Genomic DNA, 16,701 nt, shown 5'->3' with positions numbered 1-16,701 from the left:
CCAGTGTTTAATTCCCGGTGTTTCATTCCCGGTGTTTGTTTCATTCCCGGTGTTTCCCGCTCCTCTCCGGGAATTTCCCGGTTCCCTCCCTCCCCCCAATCCCCTCCCCTCCCCTCCCCCACATCACCAGACCCGGAAGCTCCGCCCCTCCCGCCCCTCCCCCCCGCCGTCCTCGCGCCCCTCCCCCTTCCGGCGGCCGCTGCCCCTCCCCCCTCCCTCCGCGCCCCTCCCCCCCCGCCCCTCCCCCCCCCGCCGCCGCCCCGCGATCGTTCCGGTGTCGCCGCCGCCCCGCGAGAGCCGCGGACGGAGCCGGGGAAGTCGCGACAGTCGCGAGAGAGAGGAGGGGGGGGGAGGGGAGGGGCGACCCCGCGGGGGGGGGGAGGGGAGGGGAGGGGAGACCCCCCCTCCCCGCGCGAGGGGGCGGCGGCGGGGGGGGGGAGGGGAGGCCGCACGTGACGCTGTTTGGCCCCGTGACCGGACCCGAAAAAAAAAACCAAAAAAAAAAAAAAAAAACCCCAACCCCAACCCCCCCCCCCCCGTCGGGGGCGGCCCCGGGGGGGGCCCCGCGCCCCCCCGACCCCCCCCCGGACCCACCCGCACCCCCTCCCCCACCCCCGGGACCCCCCCACCCCAACAGGCGAGGGGACACCCCCCCTCCAGCCCCTCCCCCACTTTCCTGCCCCCCTCCCCCGCCCCGGGGACCCCCCCCACCCCCTCCCCCACCCCCGGGACCCCCCCCGCGACCCCCGCGACCCCCCCATGGACATGCTGGACCCCGGGCTGGACTCGGCCGCCGCCTCCGCTGCCCCCAGGTGAGGGGGGGACCCCAAAATTGGGGGGGGGCGAGGGAGGGGCTGGGAAAGGGGGAGGGCGGGGAGACCCCAAAAGGGGGGGGTGAATTTTGGGGGGGGGGGCCTAAAGTTGGGGGGGAATGGGGGGGACAACAGAGGGTTTGGGGGGGACTATGAGTGTGGGGGAGTGCTGGGCGCGACCCCAAAATGGGGGGTGGGGGGACACCCCAAAATTCGGGAGGGGTCCCCGATGTCGGGATCCCCCCCGGGTCACGACCTTTGACCTTTGACCCTCCCCAGTCACGATAAAGGTCAAGAGGCCGAGGAGGGCGTCGACCTGCAGGAGGGTGAGGGGGGCCCCAAATTGGGGTGGGGGGGCCCGGGGCACTGGGGGGGGCCCGGATGTCTGCAGAGGGTCTCAGGGTGGGTTTTGGGGGTCCCCAGAGGGTTGGGGGATCTCTGGGGGGGGATTTTGGGGGTCCCCAGCTGGTTGGGGGGGGCTGAGTGTGGATTTGAGGGCATCCCTTGCAAGGGTCCAGGGGGGGTCTCAGGGTGGGTTTTGGGGGTCCCCGTGAATCTGGAGGTGAATCTGGGGGGGAGGTGGGGAGTCCCTCACCTTCAAGGGAGGGGATTTTGGGGGATCCACAATCGTCTTTGGGGGCGGGGGGTGCCATAAATTGGGGAGGGCGGGGTTTGGGAGGAGGATTTGGGGGATTTGGGGGGGGGAGGGTTGGGAGGAGGATTTGGGGGATTTTGGGAGGGGGTCGGGAGGAGGATTTGGGGGATTTTGGGGGGGGTGAGAGGAGGATTTGGGGGATTTGGGGGGTATTTCGGGGTCCCCCTGACTCGAGGCCCCCCCCCGGTGCTGCCAGGGGAGGGGGCGCCGGGGGAGGAGCCCGTGGCCATCGCCAACGTCCCCCCCGGAGCCCCCGGAGCCCCCGGAGCCTTCCCTGACACGGGGCTGCAGTACCAGTTCCGCAGCGAGAGCAACGGCGGCCAGGTGAGGGCACCTGGGGCACACCTGGGGGCACACCTGGGGCACACCTGGGGGCACGGGGGGGGCTGGGAGGGGCCCCAGGGCGGGGCAATGGGGACACAAGAGGGGGGTGTCTCTGCCACGGGGCCCCCTTTGACCCCCCCACAGGTCACCCGAGGTGACCCCCCGGGTGACCCACAGGCCGCTGCAGGACCCGGTGGGGGGGTTCCCGTATTTCTGGGGGGGTTCCCTTTCCCCCCCAGTGACCCCCCCGGCCCCAGGTGCCCCCAGGTGACCCCCCGTGCCCCCCCAGGTGACCTACAGGGTGGTGCAGGTGACGGAGGCGCCGCTCGAGGGTCCCGAAGGCGCCGCCGTCAGCGTCGTGTCCACCTTTGCTGGAGCCCCCCAGGTGAGGGGTGGGGGGGCCCAGGGGGGCTTGGGGGGATCCCAGGGGTTTGGGGGGTCCTGGAGGGGTCCCAGGGGAGGGGGGCGGGGGGTGTTGGGGGGATCCCAGGGGGAGTTGGGGGTCCCAGGAAGGGATCCCAGGGGTTTGGGGGGCCCTGGGGGGATCCCAGGAGGGGTTTGGGGGAGTCAGGGGGTGTCCCTGGGGGTCCCAGGGGGGAGGGATTTGGGGAGTTTCTGAGGGGTCCTGGGTGGGGGTTTGGGGGGGGTCCTAGAGGGTTTGGGGGGTCTTGGAGTGGTCTGGGGGCGAGTTTAGGGTGTTCCTGGAGGGTCCTTGGGTGGGAGTGGGGGTTCCCTGGGGGTTCCTGGCGGGGGGGGGTGGGTTGGGGGGGGTGGGTTGGGGGGGGTCCCTGTGCGGTCGGGGCGTTTGGGGGGTCCTGGGTGGAGGTTTTGGGGTGGGGGGGGTCCCTGTGCAGGTGATCTGGGTGTGTGACCCCCCCCCTTTTTGTGTGTCCCCCCCCAGGCCGTGATCCAGAACCCCTTCAGCAACGGGGGCAGCCCCGGCAGCGAGGGGGGGGGCCGAGGCCCGGTTCACCTGGGGGGGGGAGGGGGCCGTGGCCGTGCAGGCCGACCCCGCCCTGGCCCAGGCTGGAGGTAACAGGGGACCCCACACCTGGGGGGGGACCCTGCACCTGGGGGGGCTCAGGTGTCTCGGGGGGGCACCCAGGTGTGTGACCCCTCCCCTCCCCCAGGTCAGTTCTACGTGATGATGACCCCCCAGGACGTGCTGCAGGCAGGGGGGGCCCAGCGCAGCCTCGCCCCCCACGGGCACCCCTACTCACCGTGAGTGCACCTGGGGGCACCTGGGACACACCTGGGGGCACCTGGGACACACCTGGGGGACACCTGGGACACACCTGGGGCAGTTGGGGGGCACCTGGAATACCTGGGGGGCACCTGGGACACCTGGGGGGACACTGGGGGGGTACATGGGGACACACCTGGGAGTACCTGGGGACACACCTGGAACACCTGGACGTGTCTCATGTACCCCAAACGTACCCAAAACACACCTTTGCACCCCCCAAAACTGCCTGATGTGCCGTGGGCACACCCGGACACACCTGGACACACTTGGACGCGCCCTGACGCACCTGGGCACACCTGAGCCAGGTGCCCGTGTCCCACTTGTCCCTCCCTGTCCCCACAGGAAGCTCGAGGGGCCGCGGGTGCCGCGGGACGAGCGACGGCGGGCGCAGCACAACGAGGGTGAGGGGGGGCCCCGTGTCACCCCTGGGTCACCTGGGGGGGGGTCTCAGTGTCACCTGGAGGGGCCCCAGTGTCACCGGGGTGGGGACAAGATCCCGATATCCGCCATGTGCCCCCAATGTCCCCGATGTCCCCAAATCCCCAACGTCCCCAATGTCCCCAAATCCCCAATGTCCCCGATGTCCCCAGTGATTTCCCCGTGTCCCCAATGTCCCCGATGTCCCCAAATCCCCAACATCCCCAATGTCCCCAAATCCCCAATGTCCCCCATGTCCCCAAATCACCACTGTCCCCGTGTCCCCAATGTCCCCAGTGATTTCCCCAATGTCCCCGTGTCCCCAATGTCCCCAATGTCCCCAAATCACCATTGTCCCCAATGTCCCCGTGTCCCCATTCCCAGTCGAGCGCCGGCGCCGCGACAAGATCAACAACTGGATCGTCCAACTCTCCAAGATCATCCCCGACTGCGGCGCCGACAGCGGCAAATCGGGGGCGGTGAGGGGGCACTGGGGGGCCCGGGGGGGAAACTGGGGTGGGCTGGGCTAATTCTGGGGTGTCCCAGCCGATTTTGGGGTGTCCCAGCCGATTTTGGGGGGTCGGGGCTGTTTTTGGGGTGGTCCTGCAGGGGTGGTCTCGGCTGATTTCGGGGTGTCCCAGCCAATTGTGGGTGTCCCAGCCGATTGTGGGGGTCAGGGCCGGCTTTGGGGCGGTCCTGGGGCAGGGGGGTGTGTCTGGGCTGATTTTGGTGGGGGGGATGTTCTGCAGAGCAAGGGGGGGATCCTGTCCAAGGCCTGTGACTACGTGCGGGAGCTGCGCCAGAGCAACCAGCGGCTGCAGGAGACCTTCAAGGAGGCCGAGCGGCTGCAGATGGACAACGACCTGCTCCGGCAGCAGGTGAGCCCCTCCCCGCCCGCCTCGCGCCCCCGAATCCCCCCGGAATCCCCCCGGAATTCCCCCAAAACCGCCCGCTTTGGGGTGCGGCCGCACCAACGGCTTGGCCACGCCCCCTCCCGGAGGCCACGCCCGCCGCCCAGGCCACGCCCCCTGTGGGTTCTCACGGGGGGTTCATTCATGAAGGGGCGGGTCGGGGGGGTGGAGGGAGGGAAGGGGGGATGGGGGATCCCTCGGGGGGGTGAGAGGGGGGTGAGACCCCCGGCCCTGACCCCCCACCCCCCAGATGGAGGAGCTGAAGAGCGAGAACGCCGTGCTGAGGGCGCAGCTGCAGCAGCGGGGGCTGGAGGGGACCCCCGAGGGGACCCCCCAGTGACACAGCTGGGGACACCCCCCCGGGACCCCCGGACACCCCCGGGGACAGTCACGAGGGGGGGACACGCCTGGGGACAACCCCCGAATGGACCCCCCCCGTGACATGGGGGGGGGGGGGAGAAACACATCGGGGGCCCCCCCGTGGACTCCCCCCCCAGTCATGGGGGTGACACCCCCCTGGGACCCCCGAGGAGACCCCCCCAGTCACGGGGGAGGGGCACCTGCGGACACATCCCCCGCCCCCCACGCAGGGACACGACCCCTGTCCCCCCCCCCCCGCCCTGGGGACACCGCAGGGACCCTCCAGTTCTCCTCGGGGACCCCCCCCAGGCCACGCCCCCCCCTCGGGACCCCGACCCCTTCCCCCCCTTTGTAATTACCGTGATTGTAATTAATTAATTGTTTTGTACTGCCCGGGCGGGGGGAGGGGCGGCCCCTCCCCCCCCCCTCCGGTTTTTTTGGTGGGGGGGCGTGGGGAGGGCGGGGGGAGGGGTCGCGGGGGGGGGGGCGGGGGGGAGGGGCTGCCCCGGGAGCCAAAAAAAAAAAAACGACAAAAAAAAAAAAGAGGCAAAAAAAAAAGTGGAATTTTGGTCGTTTGTGGGGAGGGGCCGCGGGGGGGGGGGGGGAGGAGGGGAGGGGGCGACCCCTGACCCCGAGGGGACATGGGCGGGGCCGCCCCGTGTCGCAACTGTCACAAGGTGTCACCGTCAGTGGCGTCAGAGCGGCGCCGGTGCTGTCACCCCCCCCCCGGGACATTGTCACCCCCCCCGGGACATTGTCACCCCCCCCCCCCGGGACATTGTCATCCCCCCCCCCCGGGACATTGTCATCCCCCTCCCCGGGACATTGTCATCCCCCCCCCCCGGGACGTTGTCACCCCCTCGGGACATCGTCACCCCCCCGTGTCACTGTCACCCCCCCTCATGTCACTGTCACCCCCCCCCATGTCACTGTCACCCCCCCCGTGTCACTGTCACCCCTTCCCTGTGTCACTGTCACCCCCCCGCCCGGTGCCACCATCCCTGTCACTGTCCCCATCAGTGTCACCATTCCTGTCCCCACCGGGGCCGCTGTCCCTGTCCCCAGCACTGTCCCCGTCACCACCAGTGTCACATCGGTGCCACATCCTTGTCACACCAGTGTCAAATCTGTGTCACCGTCAGTGCCACACGAGTGTCACCCCCCGGTGTCACACGAGTGCCACCCCCGGTGTCACATCGGTGTCACCATCACTGTCACAACGGTGTCACCATCACTGTCCCAGCGGTGCCACCGCCGGTGTCACATCGGTGTCACCATCACTGTCACATCGGTGTCACCATCACTGTCCCAGCGGTGCCACCACCGTCGCCGCCGCCCCTGTCACCCTCGGTGTCACCTCAAGGCCACCCTCGCTGTCCCATCGGTGTCCCCATCGCAGCGGGGCCGCCCCCCCCCCGCCCCCCAAGGCCACCGTGCCCCCCCGGCCGGTGTCCCCCCCGGTGTCCCCGGCGCTGTCCCCGTGTCCCCGCGCTGGCGCCGCTCGGTCTGACCCGGGGGTGACCTCGGGAGGGGACAACAAACATGGTCAGGGGCACTCGGGGCCCGGGGGAGGGGCGGGGAGGGGGGGACAGGAGGGTCCGGACACCCGAGTGACCCCCCCCCAATAGCTGAGTGACCCCCTGGGCACCCGAGTGTCCCCCCCAAATACCAGAATGTCCCCCCCGGAATACCTGAGTGTCCCCCTGGACACCTGAGCTCCTTCTGGGGGGGTCCTGCACACCTGAGCCCCCCCGGGACACACCCGGGCATTCCCCCGGCTCCAGAGTGACCCCCCCCAAAATACCTGAGTGTCCCCTCCCACACCCGGGTCCCTTCTGGGGGGTCCTGGACACCTGAGCCCCCCTTGGACACACTTGGACCCTCCCGGACACACCTGAGCATCTCCCCGACCCGGGAGTGTCCCCCCAAACACCTGAGTGCCCCCCCAAAAACACCTCTGAGTGTCCCCCCCAAAAACACCTCTGAGTGTCCCCCCCAAACACCTGAGTGTCCCCCCAAAAACACCTCCGAGTGTCCCCCCCCAAAAACACCTGAGTACCCCCCCAAATACCTGAGTGTCCCCCCAAAAACACCTGAGTGTCCCCCCCAAAAACACCTGAGTACCCCCCCAAATACCTGAGTGTCCCCCCAAAAACACCTCTGAGTGTCCCCCCAAAAACACCTGAGTGTCCCCCCCAACACCCGGGTCCCTCCTGGGGGGTCGCGGACATTTCGACCCCCCCGGACACCCCCCTGGGTGTCCCCCCCTCACTCCTGGGTCCCTCCTGGGGGGGCGCGGGGGGGAAGGTACCGGACCCCTGGGCCCCCCCCATCCCTCCCCCCCCCCGCCTGGAAACGTCTCCCGAAACCCCAAACTTGGCGTTTTTCCACCCAAAGCGGGGTCACGGCCCGGGAACGGGGGGCGGGGGGGGGGGGGAAGGGGCGGGTTCTTCCAAGAAGGGAAGTGGGGAGGGGCTGGGTGGGGTTGGAAGGGGGTCGGGGGGAGGATAAATGGGGGCGAGAGGGGCCGCGACCCCCCCAGGGCAGCGATGGAGCCGCGCAGGGTCCTCGGGTTCTTCCTCCTCCTCCTCCTCTTCCTCCTGCTCGCGGGGACCGAGGCGGCGGTGAGGGGCGGGGGGGTCCCTGGGGATGGGGGGGGGGGTCCCTGGGGGACGGGGGAGGTCCCTGGGGGATGGAGGGGGTTGCTTGGGGATGGGGGGGGTGTTTGGGGTGTCCCAGGTGCTTTGGGGGGACTCAGGTGTTTCTGGGGGGACTCGGATGTTTTTGGGGGGTCCCAGGTGTTTTTAGGTACTCAGGTGTTTTTGGGGGGACTCGGGTGTTTTTGGAGGGTCCCAGGTGCGTTTTTGGGGGGGGTCCCAGGCGTTTTTGGGGTGCTCAGGTGCCTGGAGCGTCACCTCCCTCCCCCCCCAGGCCCGGGTGCCCCCCGAGTCGTCGCTGGAGCCGAAGTCCCGAGTGTCGGGGGGGGTCTCACACCTGAGTCATCCCCCCCCCAGCCCCCCCCAGGCTCTGCTGGAGGTGTCACCCCAAAACCAGGAGGGCGACGGGCAGGTGAGTCGGGGGGGGGGGGGCACAGGGGGACCCTCACCTGGGATCTGGGGACACCCAGGGGGTCCCACACTGGGATCTGGGGACATCCCAGGGGGTCCCACACTGGGATCTGGGGACATCCCAGGTTCCCGGGGTCCCGCAGGGGAGGGCCCCCTCTCCACAGGGGTTTTTTTTTGGGGGAAGGGGGGTTTCCCCGGGCTCCGGGGGGTTCCCAGCGCCCCCGAGGGGGTTCCTGGGGGTCCCCCAGCCCCCCTGACCTCCCCTTTTCCCCCCCAGCCCCCCCCGAGCCGCCGTCGCCGGCACAGCTCCCACTTCCCGCTCTGCTCCTTCTGCTGCAACTGCTGCCGGAACCGCGGCTGCGGCTTCTGCTGCCGCACCTGAGCCCCCCCGGGACCCCCGGCACCGGGGCACCCCCAGAACCCCTATTTATTACTCCCCCCCCGCCCCTGGTGGCAATAAAACCCCCTTTTCTACAGGCCTCGTGTGGTTTCGGGGGGTCCCGCGGGGGTCTGGGGGCGGGGGGAGGGACTCGGGGGGGCGGGGGGGGGCTCAGGGGGTTGGGGGGAACGTGGGGATTTGGGGGGACACCGGGATTTGGGGGTCTAGGAGGTGTCTGAGGTGGGACATGACTGGGACACGGGAATCTGGGGGGGCTCTGGTGTGGTTGGACCTCCCGAAAAGCGACCGGGTGTTGGGGGGGATGTTTTGGGGGGTCTTGGGGCCATTGCAGGAGGTTCGGGGGGGGATTTAGGGGTCCTAGGAAGGCGGTGGGAGGGGTCAGAGGGGGCAGGAGGGGCGGGGGGTTTTCCCACTTTCCCACCTCACCTTTCCCACCATTTCCCCCTCACCTTTCCTGCGCTTTTCCCCCCCTTGATTTTCAACCCCAAAAATGGTGTCAAAGGAAGGGTTTCCATCAGTTTAATTCTTAAAAATCATAGGAAAGGAGGTTTCCCCCCCCATTTAAAGCCTCTTTCCCCCCAAAAAGGGGTCACTGGGATGAAACTGGGGAGGGGCCAGGGAGGGGCCGGGGAGGGATTGGGAAAAACGGCCTCGGATTTTGGCAAGGGGTGGGGGAGCTTTATTGGGGGCCCAGGTGTGGGAGGGACACGGGTGCGATGGAGAGGTGCCACCTGTCCAGGTGGGCCCCAGGTGTCTGGGGAGGGGTCCCACATGTCCAGGTGTGTCCCAGGTGTCCAGGTGGACCCCAGGTGTCCACGGCAGCCCCCCCTCAGTAGTAAAGCTCCCGATCCCACCAACCTGGGGGGGCAGAGAAGACACAGGTGAGGGTGGGGGAGCTCAGGTGTGCCCCCCGGGTGCGCCCCCAGGTGCCCCCCAGGTGTCACTCACTGCCCAGGTGTGCCCCCCAGGTGTGCCCCCAGGTGCCCCCCAGGTGTCACTCACTGCCCAGTTATGCCCCCAGGTGCCCCCCAGGTGTCACTCACTGCCCGGGTGTGCCCCCCAGGTGTGCCCCCAGGTGTGCCCCCAGGTGTCACTCACTGCCCAGGTGTGCCCCCCGGGTGTGCCCCCAGGTGCCCCCCAGGTGTCACTCACTGCCCGGGTGTCTCCTGACTCCCAGTTTCCGGATCTCGTCGTAGACGAGGATGAGGAGCCCGAAGGGCATCGGCACGAGCCACCACTGGAACCTGGGGGGGGAGGGGGACACACCTGGTCAGGTGACCCGGGGGTCCCCGGAGGGGCCAGGAGGGTCCTGGGTATCCCGGGAGGGTGTCCAGGTGGCCCAGGTGAGCGGCCACACCTGATGGGCATGAAGTTGAAGATGTTGGGCATCCCGGGGCAGTAGCAGAGGAAGCAGCCGATGGACACCTGGAACACGATGGCCACCACCAGGATGCGGTTCCTGCGGGACAGACACACCTGTGGCACCTGCGGCAGTACCTGGGGTACCTGGGGTACCTGGGGTACCTACAGCACCTGTGTCACCTGAGGTACCTATAGCACCTGTGGCACCTGTGGTACACACCTGACAACTGACAACTGACACACCTGAGCACACCTGTCCCCACCCCCCCGCACCTGAGCGCCCCCTGCTGGAGCAGGGACAGGCGGCGGGTCTTGCGGATGAGCACGTCTGCGATCTGGCACATCTCGATGCTGATGAAGAACACGGTGTAACAGGTGTACTGCTGGTACCTGCGCTGCATGAACGTCTGCGGGCACGCCCGGCGCCTCAGCACGGGGGGCAGGGGAGCACGGGGGGGCAGGGGAGTGCGGGGGGGTCAGGGGGGGCTCAGGTGAGTGTAGGGGCTCCCAGGTGAGCGCGGGGGCTCCCGGGGGACGCACCCACTGCTGCCCGTAGCTGTCCTGCAGCTCCTGCTCGTGCGTGTCCTCCCAGCGCGGGCGCAGCCCCAGCACCAGCAGCGGCCACCAACCCTCCTGAGCCATCGCCACGAAGTAGTCGGTGAACCCCGCGAAGGACTGGATGGCTCCTGGGCCGGGGGGACACGGCAGTGAGGGACACCCAGGGATCCAGGGGATGGGACACCCAGGGACTTGGGATGGGACACCCAGGGAACAGGGGATGGGACACCCAGGGATCCAGGGGTTGGGACACCCAGGGACTCAGGGGTCAGGACACCCAGGGACTCAGGTGCCCCAGGACCAGGGACTCAGGTGTCCCCCAGGCCTGGAGGATGAGGAGACCCGGGCGAGCCGGTTCCTGGAGCCCCTGAGGGTCCCGATGTTTGGGGACATGAGTGCCCAGGGGCCCGGGAGGTCCCAGGTGCAGCCCCCCAGGTGTGGGGGGTCCCCAGGCCCCCCTTACCGATCTGGAAGTACGAATAGGCCGCCAGGGGCTCGTTGACCAGCCGGTCCCGCCGCGGGTTCCGCGGCTTCAGGTGCATGATGTCGCTCTCGGCGCGCTCATAGGCCAGGGACACCGAGGGGAACTGCGGGCAGGGGGGGCACGGCGGGCAGGTGAGCCCAGGTGAGCTCAGGGGAGCCCAGGGGAGCCCAGGGGAGCCCCCAGGTGAGCCCAGTGGAGCCCAGGTGAGCCCAGGTGATCCCCCAGGTGAGCCCAGGGGAGCCCAGGTGATCCCCCAGGTGAGCCCAGGTGATCCCCCAGGTGAGCCCAGGTGAGCTCAGGTGAGCCCAGGGGAGCCCAGGTGATTCCCCAGGTGAGCCCAGGTGATCCCCCAGGTGAGGCGGGCGGGCGCAGCACTCACGATGTCGGTGCAGAGCTCGATGAAGAGGATGGTGATGCAGCCCAGGGGCAGGGGCACGCTGGCCGTGATGTAGATCAGGTACGGGGTCAGCTCGGGGATGTTCTTGGTCAGGGTGTAGGCGATCGACTTCTTCAGGTTGTCGAAGATCAGCCGCCCTGGGGGACGCGGGCAGGTGGGACAGGTGGGGTGGGTGGGACAGGTGGGGTGGGTGGGACAGGTGGGACAGGTGGGGTGGATGGGACAGGTGGGACAGGTGGGATGGGTGGAACAGGTGAGATGGGTGGGACAGGTGGGGTGGGTGGGACAGGTGGGGGGGGTGGGACAGGTAGGGTGGGTGGGATGGGTGGAACAGGTGAGATGGGTGGGATGGGTGGGACAGGTGGGATGGGTATCACCAGGGTGGCACAACCCCCCAGGAGCCCCCCGGGTGTTTTTGGGGGTTCTCAGGTGTTCCAGGTGCCCCCCAGCCCCACCCTGCTCGACGCCGGTGACGATGGAGGCGAAGTTGTCGTCCAGCAGGATCATGTCGGCCGCGTTCTTGGCGGCGTCGGAGCCGGCGATGCCCATGGCCACGCCGATGTCGGCCTTCTTCAGAGCAGGGGAGTCGTTCACGCCGTCCCCCGTCACCGCCACGATGCAGCCCTGGGGACATGGGGACATTGGTACTGATACGGGGGCACGGGGACACGGGGACAGTGGCACCGTCATGGGGACAACAGGGACAGCAGGGATGTTGGCACCGTCATGGGGACAACGGGGACACAGGGACATTGGCACCGTCATGGGGACACGGGGACATGGGGCCATTGGAACCGATATGGGGGCATGGGGACATCGGGGACGTGGCTGTGGCACCTCGGGGACGTGGGGGCCAGAGGGGGGAGTTTGGGGACCCCTGATGTCATCCCGACCACGGTGGCACCTTGTGGGTGTCCCCGTGACATCCCCGATGTCCCCAGTGTCCCCATGTCCCCCAATGTCCCCCCAATGTTTCCCCAATGCCCCCCCAGTGTACCCCCAGTGTCCCCGGTGTCCCCGGTGTCCCCACCAGGCGCTGGCAGCTCTCCACGATGTCCCCAGTGTCCCCAATGTACCCCCAGTGTACCCCCCAGTGTCCCCAGTGTCCCCAGTGTACCCCCAGTGTCCCCCCCGTGCCCCCTCAGCATCCCCACCAGGCGCTGGCAGCTCTCCACGATGTCCCCAGTGTCCCCAATGTACCCCCAGTGTACCCCCCAGTGTCCCCAGTGTCCCCAATGTACCCCCAGTGTCCCCCCCGTGCCCCCTCAGCATCCCCACCAGGCGCTGGCAGCTCTCCACGATGACGAGTTTCTGCTGGGGGGACGTTCTCGCGAAAACCATCTCGGGGTGGGTTCGGAGAAGCCCCTCGAGGGTCCCCGGGGCCATCGCAGCCAGTTCCGCCCCTGTCACCACCCGGGCCCGGGCCTGCCTGGGGGGGGACACATCTGGGGTACACCTGGGACTCCCCAGCACACCCGTGTGTGTCCCCAAACACCCAGGACCCCCCAGGACACCCGTGTGTCCCCCCCTAACACCTGGGCCCCCCCAGCACACCCGTGTGTCCCCTCTAACACCCAGGACCCCCCAGGACACCCGTGTGTCCCCCCAAACACCCGGGACCCCCCAGGACACCCGTGTGTCCCCCCTAACACTGGGCCCCCCCAGGACACCCGTGTGTCCCCCCTAACACTGGGACCCCCCAGGACACCCGTGTGTCCCCCCAAACCCCCGGGACCCCCACCTGGGGTCCACCTGCTCCAGGGGCAGCCGCAGCCGCGCCGCCACCTCCTCGGGGGTCTCGCTGCCCTCCGAGATGATCCCCACGGACGCCGCGATGGCCTTGGCCGTGATGGGGTGGTCACCTGTCACCATGATCACCTGGGCACGGGGGGGGAACTGGGGGTCACTCGGGGTCCCCCCATGTCCCCACAGTGTCCCCCCTGTCCTTGTCCTCCCCTGTGCCCTCGTGTCCCCCCCGGGTGTCCCCATCCCCAAATCCCATGTGTCACCCCCAATGTCCCCATTGTCCCCCCCATCCCCAGTGTCCCCAGTATCCCCATGCCCCCCATCCCCACAATGTCCCCCCCCGTCCCCACAATGTCCCCCCCCATCCCCATGCCCCCCCCAGTGTCCCCACGTCCCCCCATGTCCCCCCTGTCCCCACAATGTCCCCCCATACCCGTGCCCCCCCAAATGCCCCCATTGTCCCCCCCCGTCCCCCCTGTCCCCCCGTGTCCCCCCCACCCCCACACCCCCCCAGTGCCCCCACATCCCCCCACGCCCCCCGTCCCCCCCGCCCCCCGTGCCCCCACCCTGATCCCGGCGGTCCGGCACTTCCTCACGGCCTGGGGGACGGTGGCGCGGGGGGGGTCGATGAGGGACACGAGCCCCGCGAAGCAGAGCCCCTGGGCCAGCTCGGGCAGCGCCTCGGGCTCCGTCCCGGGGGGCACCGTCCCGGGGGGCAGCCAGCGGGCACAGAACCCTGGGGGGCACGGGGGATGGGGGGTCAGGGGGGGACGGGGGGGGCAGGGGGGTCACAGGGGACAGAGGGGGCTCTGGGGGTACACGGGGGGGGTAGGGGGGTCACAGGGGACAGGGGGGCCGTGTGGGGTAGTGGGTGGCTCAAGGGGGAGGGGATGGATGGGGACATGCACCCACTTCCCAGCCACGCCCCAAACAGGACTCCCCCGGGACCCCTCTCCCTCGGGACCCCTCCCCAGGATCCCCCCCAGCCCCCCACTCACCCAGGACCCCCCACTCCCCCAGGACCCTCTCTCCACGCCCCCCCAGGACCCCCCACTCACCCAGGACCCTCTCCCCCGCGCCCCCCCAGCTCCGCGTAGGCCCCCTCGAAGGCCTCCCTCCACTGGGGGTCGAGGGGCAGCTCCTGCCCCCCCAGCAGGACCCCCCGGCACCCGCTCCAGGACCCGCTCGGGGGCCCCTTTGAGCACCAGCAGCTGCTGCTCCCCCGCCTCGTGCACCGACACCTGCGGGGACAGGGGCACACCTGAGGCACGGGGGACACGCCTGTCACACTCCTCTAACACACACATCACCCCCCCCACGGCCTCACCTGTCCCACCTGTCCTCACCTGTCCCACCTGTCCCACCTGCGCTCACCTGGAACTTGTTGCTGGAGTTAAAGGGGAGGAGCCCTCACCTGTCCCCACCTGTCCCAGCCCTGTGTCACCGCTATAGCCCCCCCATGGCCTCACCTGTCCCACCTGTCCCACCTGCGCTCACCTGGAACTTGTTGCTGGAGTTAAAGGGGAGGAGCCCTCACCTGTCCCAGCCCTGTGTGACCGCTATAACGCCCCCCATGCCCTCACCTGTCCCACCTGTCCCACCTGCGCTCACCTGGAACTTGTTGCTGGAGTTAAAGGGCAGCTCTGCCACCTTGGGGTGGCGCCCCCTGGCGGCCGCCACGGGCCCCACCGTCACCTCCGCGAACTTGAGCAGCGCCGTCTCGGACGCGTCACCGATGACGTCACGCTGGGGGCGGGGCCGCAGGTGAGGGGGGACACGCCCAGGAGGGGTCGGTGGCCCCTCCCAGTCCCTCCCAGTCGCCCCCAGTGCCCACCTTGGCCACGGGCACGTTGTCCTGGCCCGGTTTGAACTGGGCGCGGTTGCAGAGGGCGATGACCCGGCTCAGCATCGTCCACGTCTCCGAGGACTGGTCGAAGCTCTGACCTGGCACGGGCGGGGGGGGTCACCTGGGGGTGTCACCTGGGGGGGGCCCAGGTGTGCGGGGAGGGGTCCCAGGTGGGGTATGGGGGTGGATCCAGGTGCCCCAGGTGCCCCCCCAGGTATCCCAGGTGCCCCCAGGTGCCCCAGGTGCCCCCGTCCCACCCGACTGGTCCTCGGTGGTGTCGGCCTCGTGGATCTGGTTGTCGAACCAGAGGTGGGCCACCGTCATGCGGTTCTGGGTGAGGGTCCCGGTCTTGTCGGAGCAGATCACCGAGGTGGAGCCGAGGGTCTCCACGGCCTCCAGGTTCTTCACCACGCAGTTCTTGCTCGCCAGGCGCTTCGCCGTCAGCGACAGGCACACCTGGGCAGGGGGGCGGGGCCTCAGCACCCTCGGGGACCACCCCCGGCACCCTCGGGGACCACCTGGGCACAGGTGAGCCCTGTGGGGCCATGGAGACCCCCCCCAGGCCCCCACGGGTTGTGGTGGGACCTCCTGTCTCCCAGTCCACCCCAGTCCAACCCAGTTCACCCCAGCTGAGTTCTGGTGGGACCCCTGGGGGTCAGTGGAGACCCCCAAGCCCCTCCTGGCTCCCAGGTGTTCCCCCTGGCTCCCAAAGACCCCCGAGCCCCCCCCCGGTCCCGGTGGCCCCTCCTGCCCCCCCGCTGGCCCCCGTGCCCCCCCGGAGGTACCGTGACGGTGGCCAGCAGCCCCTCGGGCACGTAGGCCACCACGATGGCCATGAAGAAGACCATGGCGCGCAGGAAGGGGTACCCGATGACCATGGCCACCACGAAGAAGGTGGCCCCGAAGAAGATGGCGAGGCCGGCGATGATGTCCACGAAGTGCTCGATCTCGATGGCGATCGGGGTCTTCTCGTTCTCCACGCCCGAGGCCAGGCTGGCGATGCGGGCCGATGATGGTCCGGTCACCCGTGGAGATCACCAGCCCCGTGGCCGTACCTGGGGCACAGGTGAGGGGTGAAGGGGGGATCACCAGCCCCGTGGCCGTACCTGGGCACAGGTGAGGGGTGAAGGGGGATCACCAGCCCCGTGGCCGTACCTGGGCACAGGTGAGGGGTAACAGGGGATCACCAGCCCCGTGGCCGTACCTGGGCACAGGTGAGGGGGGAACAGGTGTGTGGGGAAGGGACAGAGCACAGAGGGTTGGGTGGCCAGGTGGAACCCAGGTGGGACTCACCCAGGTGGGACTCGGGTGCCCAAGTGGGACCCAGCCCCAGGCGTGACCCAGACCCCAGATGGGACCCTGACCCCCAGGTGTGCCCCAGCCCCCCAGGTGAGCCCAGGTGTGCCCCCAGCCCCCCAGGTGAGCCCCGTCCCACCCTCCAGGCACATGGTGGAGAAGAAGGCGATGTTCCGGGTCTCCAGGGGCGACTCGTGGGTGCACTCGGGGCGAGCGCGTCTGCGGCTCCGACTCCCCCGTCAGTGACGAGTTGTCCACCTGGGGGGGGGGGACGGGCGGTCACACCTCCCACCTGTGGGCCCCAGGTGAGCCCCAGGTGAGCCCCAGGTGAGCCCCCAGCCCACCTTGCAGCCCTGGGCCGACAGGACGCGGATGTCGGCGGGGACTCGGTCGCCCCCCTTGATCTCCACCAGGTCCCCGACCACGAGCTCGTTGGCGTTGATCTGCTGCTTGGCCCCGTCCCGCACCACCGTGGCTTGCTGGGGGCACGGGGGGCAGAGGTGAGAGCACAGGAGAGGCCCCCAGGTGGGCGGGGCGGGGCAGGGGGTGTCCCCCACCTGCGGGACCAGGTTCTTGAAGCTGGCGATGATGTTGGTGCTCTTGAACTCCTGGTAGTAGCCGAAGCAGCCGGTGACGACCACGACGGCGATGAGGGCGATGGCCAGGTACAGCTGGGGGGGGGGACAGGTGAGGGCCTGGGGCCCAGGTACCCCTGTCCTCGGGGTCCGGGGGGGTCCTGGGCATCCGGAGCTCCCACAGGTACACCCAGGTCCCCAGGTGCCCCCCAGCTCCCCAGGTGCCCCCCAGGTGCCCCCCAGC

General features: G+C 69.3%; 3 protein-coding genes across 3 annotated transcripts; 2 read left to right on the top strand and 1 right to left on the bottom strand.

Moving 5' to 3' along the window:
- The first annotated feature begins 244 nt into the window (after window positions 1-244).
- USF2 (upstream transcription factor 2, c-fos interacting) lies at window positions 245-4,958 on the top strand. The gene is given in 11 exon segments (XM_051775389.1): window positions 245-812; window positions 1,092-1,138; window positions 1,664-1,791; window positions 2,081-2,176; window positions 2,693-2,742; window positions 2,744-2,823; window positions 2,922-3,012; window positions 3,380-3,438; window positions 3,839-3,933; window positions 4,204-4,332; window positions 4,616-4,958. Coding segments are annotated over 11 exon segments (918 nt in total). The 5' UTR covers window positions 245-759; the 3' UTR covers window positions 4,706-4,958.
- A 2,264-nt stretch (window positions 4,959-7,222) lies between these two features.
- On the top strand, window positions 7,223-8,267 carry HAMP (hepcidin antimicrobial peptide). The gene is made up of 3 exons (XM_051775391.1): window positions 7,223-7,349; window positions 7,657-7,794; window positions 8,071-8,267. Exons 1-3 carry the CDS (start codon window positions 7,275-7,277, stop codon window positions 8,173-8,175), a joined length of 318 nt encoding a protein of 105 aa, XP_051631351.1. The 5' UTR covers window positions 7,223-7,274; the 3' UTR covers window positions 8,176-8,267.
- A 625-nt stretch (window positions 8,268-8,892) lies between these two features.
- Window positions 8,893-16,553, bottom strand: ATP4A (ATPase H+/K+ transporting subunit alpha; the record flags this gene model as incomplete). The annotated part of the gene is given in 23 exon segments (XM_051775398.1): window positions 8,893-9,051; window positions 9,346-9,437; window positions 9,551-9,652; window positions 9,829-9,962; window positions 10,096-10,241; window positions 10,577-10,700; window positions 10,977-11,131; window positions 11,450-11,618; window positions 12,273-12,423; window positions 12,736-12,872; window positions 13,307-13,476; window positions 13,799-13,823; window positions 13,825-13,908; window positions 13,910-13,981; window positions 14,352-14,486; window positions 14,575-14,684; window positions 14,844-15,042; window positions 15,372-15,590; window positions 15,592-15,641; window positions 16,022-16,091; window positions 16,093-16,140; window positions 16,227-16,361; window positions 16,440-16,553. Coding segments are annotated over 23 exon segments (2,670 nt in total), but the record flags the coding sequence as incomplete, so codon positions are not given.
- Window positions 16,554-16,701: the final 148 nt, after the last annotated feature.

Source organism: Manacus candei, unplaced genomic scaffold (genome assembly GCF_025592945.1).
Source record: "Manacus candei isolate 608988 ecotype Guabito, Panama unplaced genomic scaffold, ASM2559294v1 h1tg000294l, whole genome shotgun sequence".
In the NCBI taxonomy this organism is placed as follows: Eukaryota; Metazoa; Chordata; class Aves; order Passeriformes; family Pipridae; genus Manacus; species Manacus candei.
This window is presented reverse-complemented; position numbering and strand designations above follow the sequence as displayed.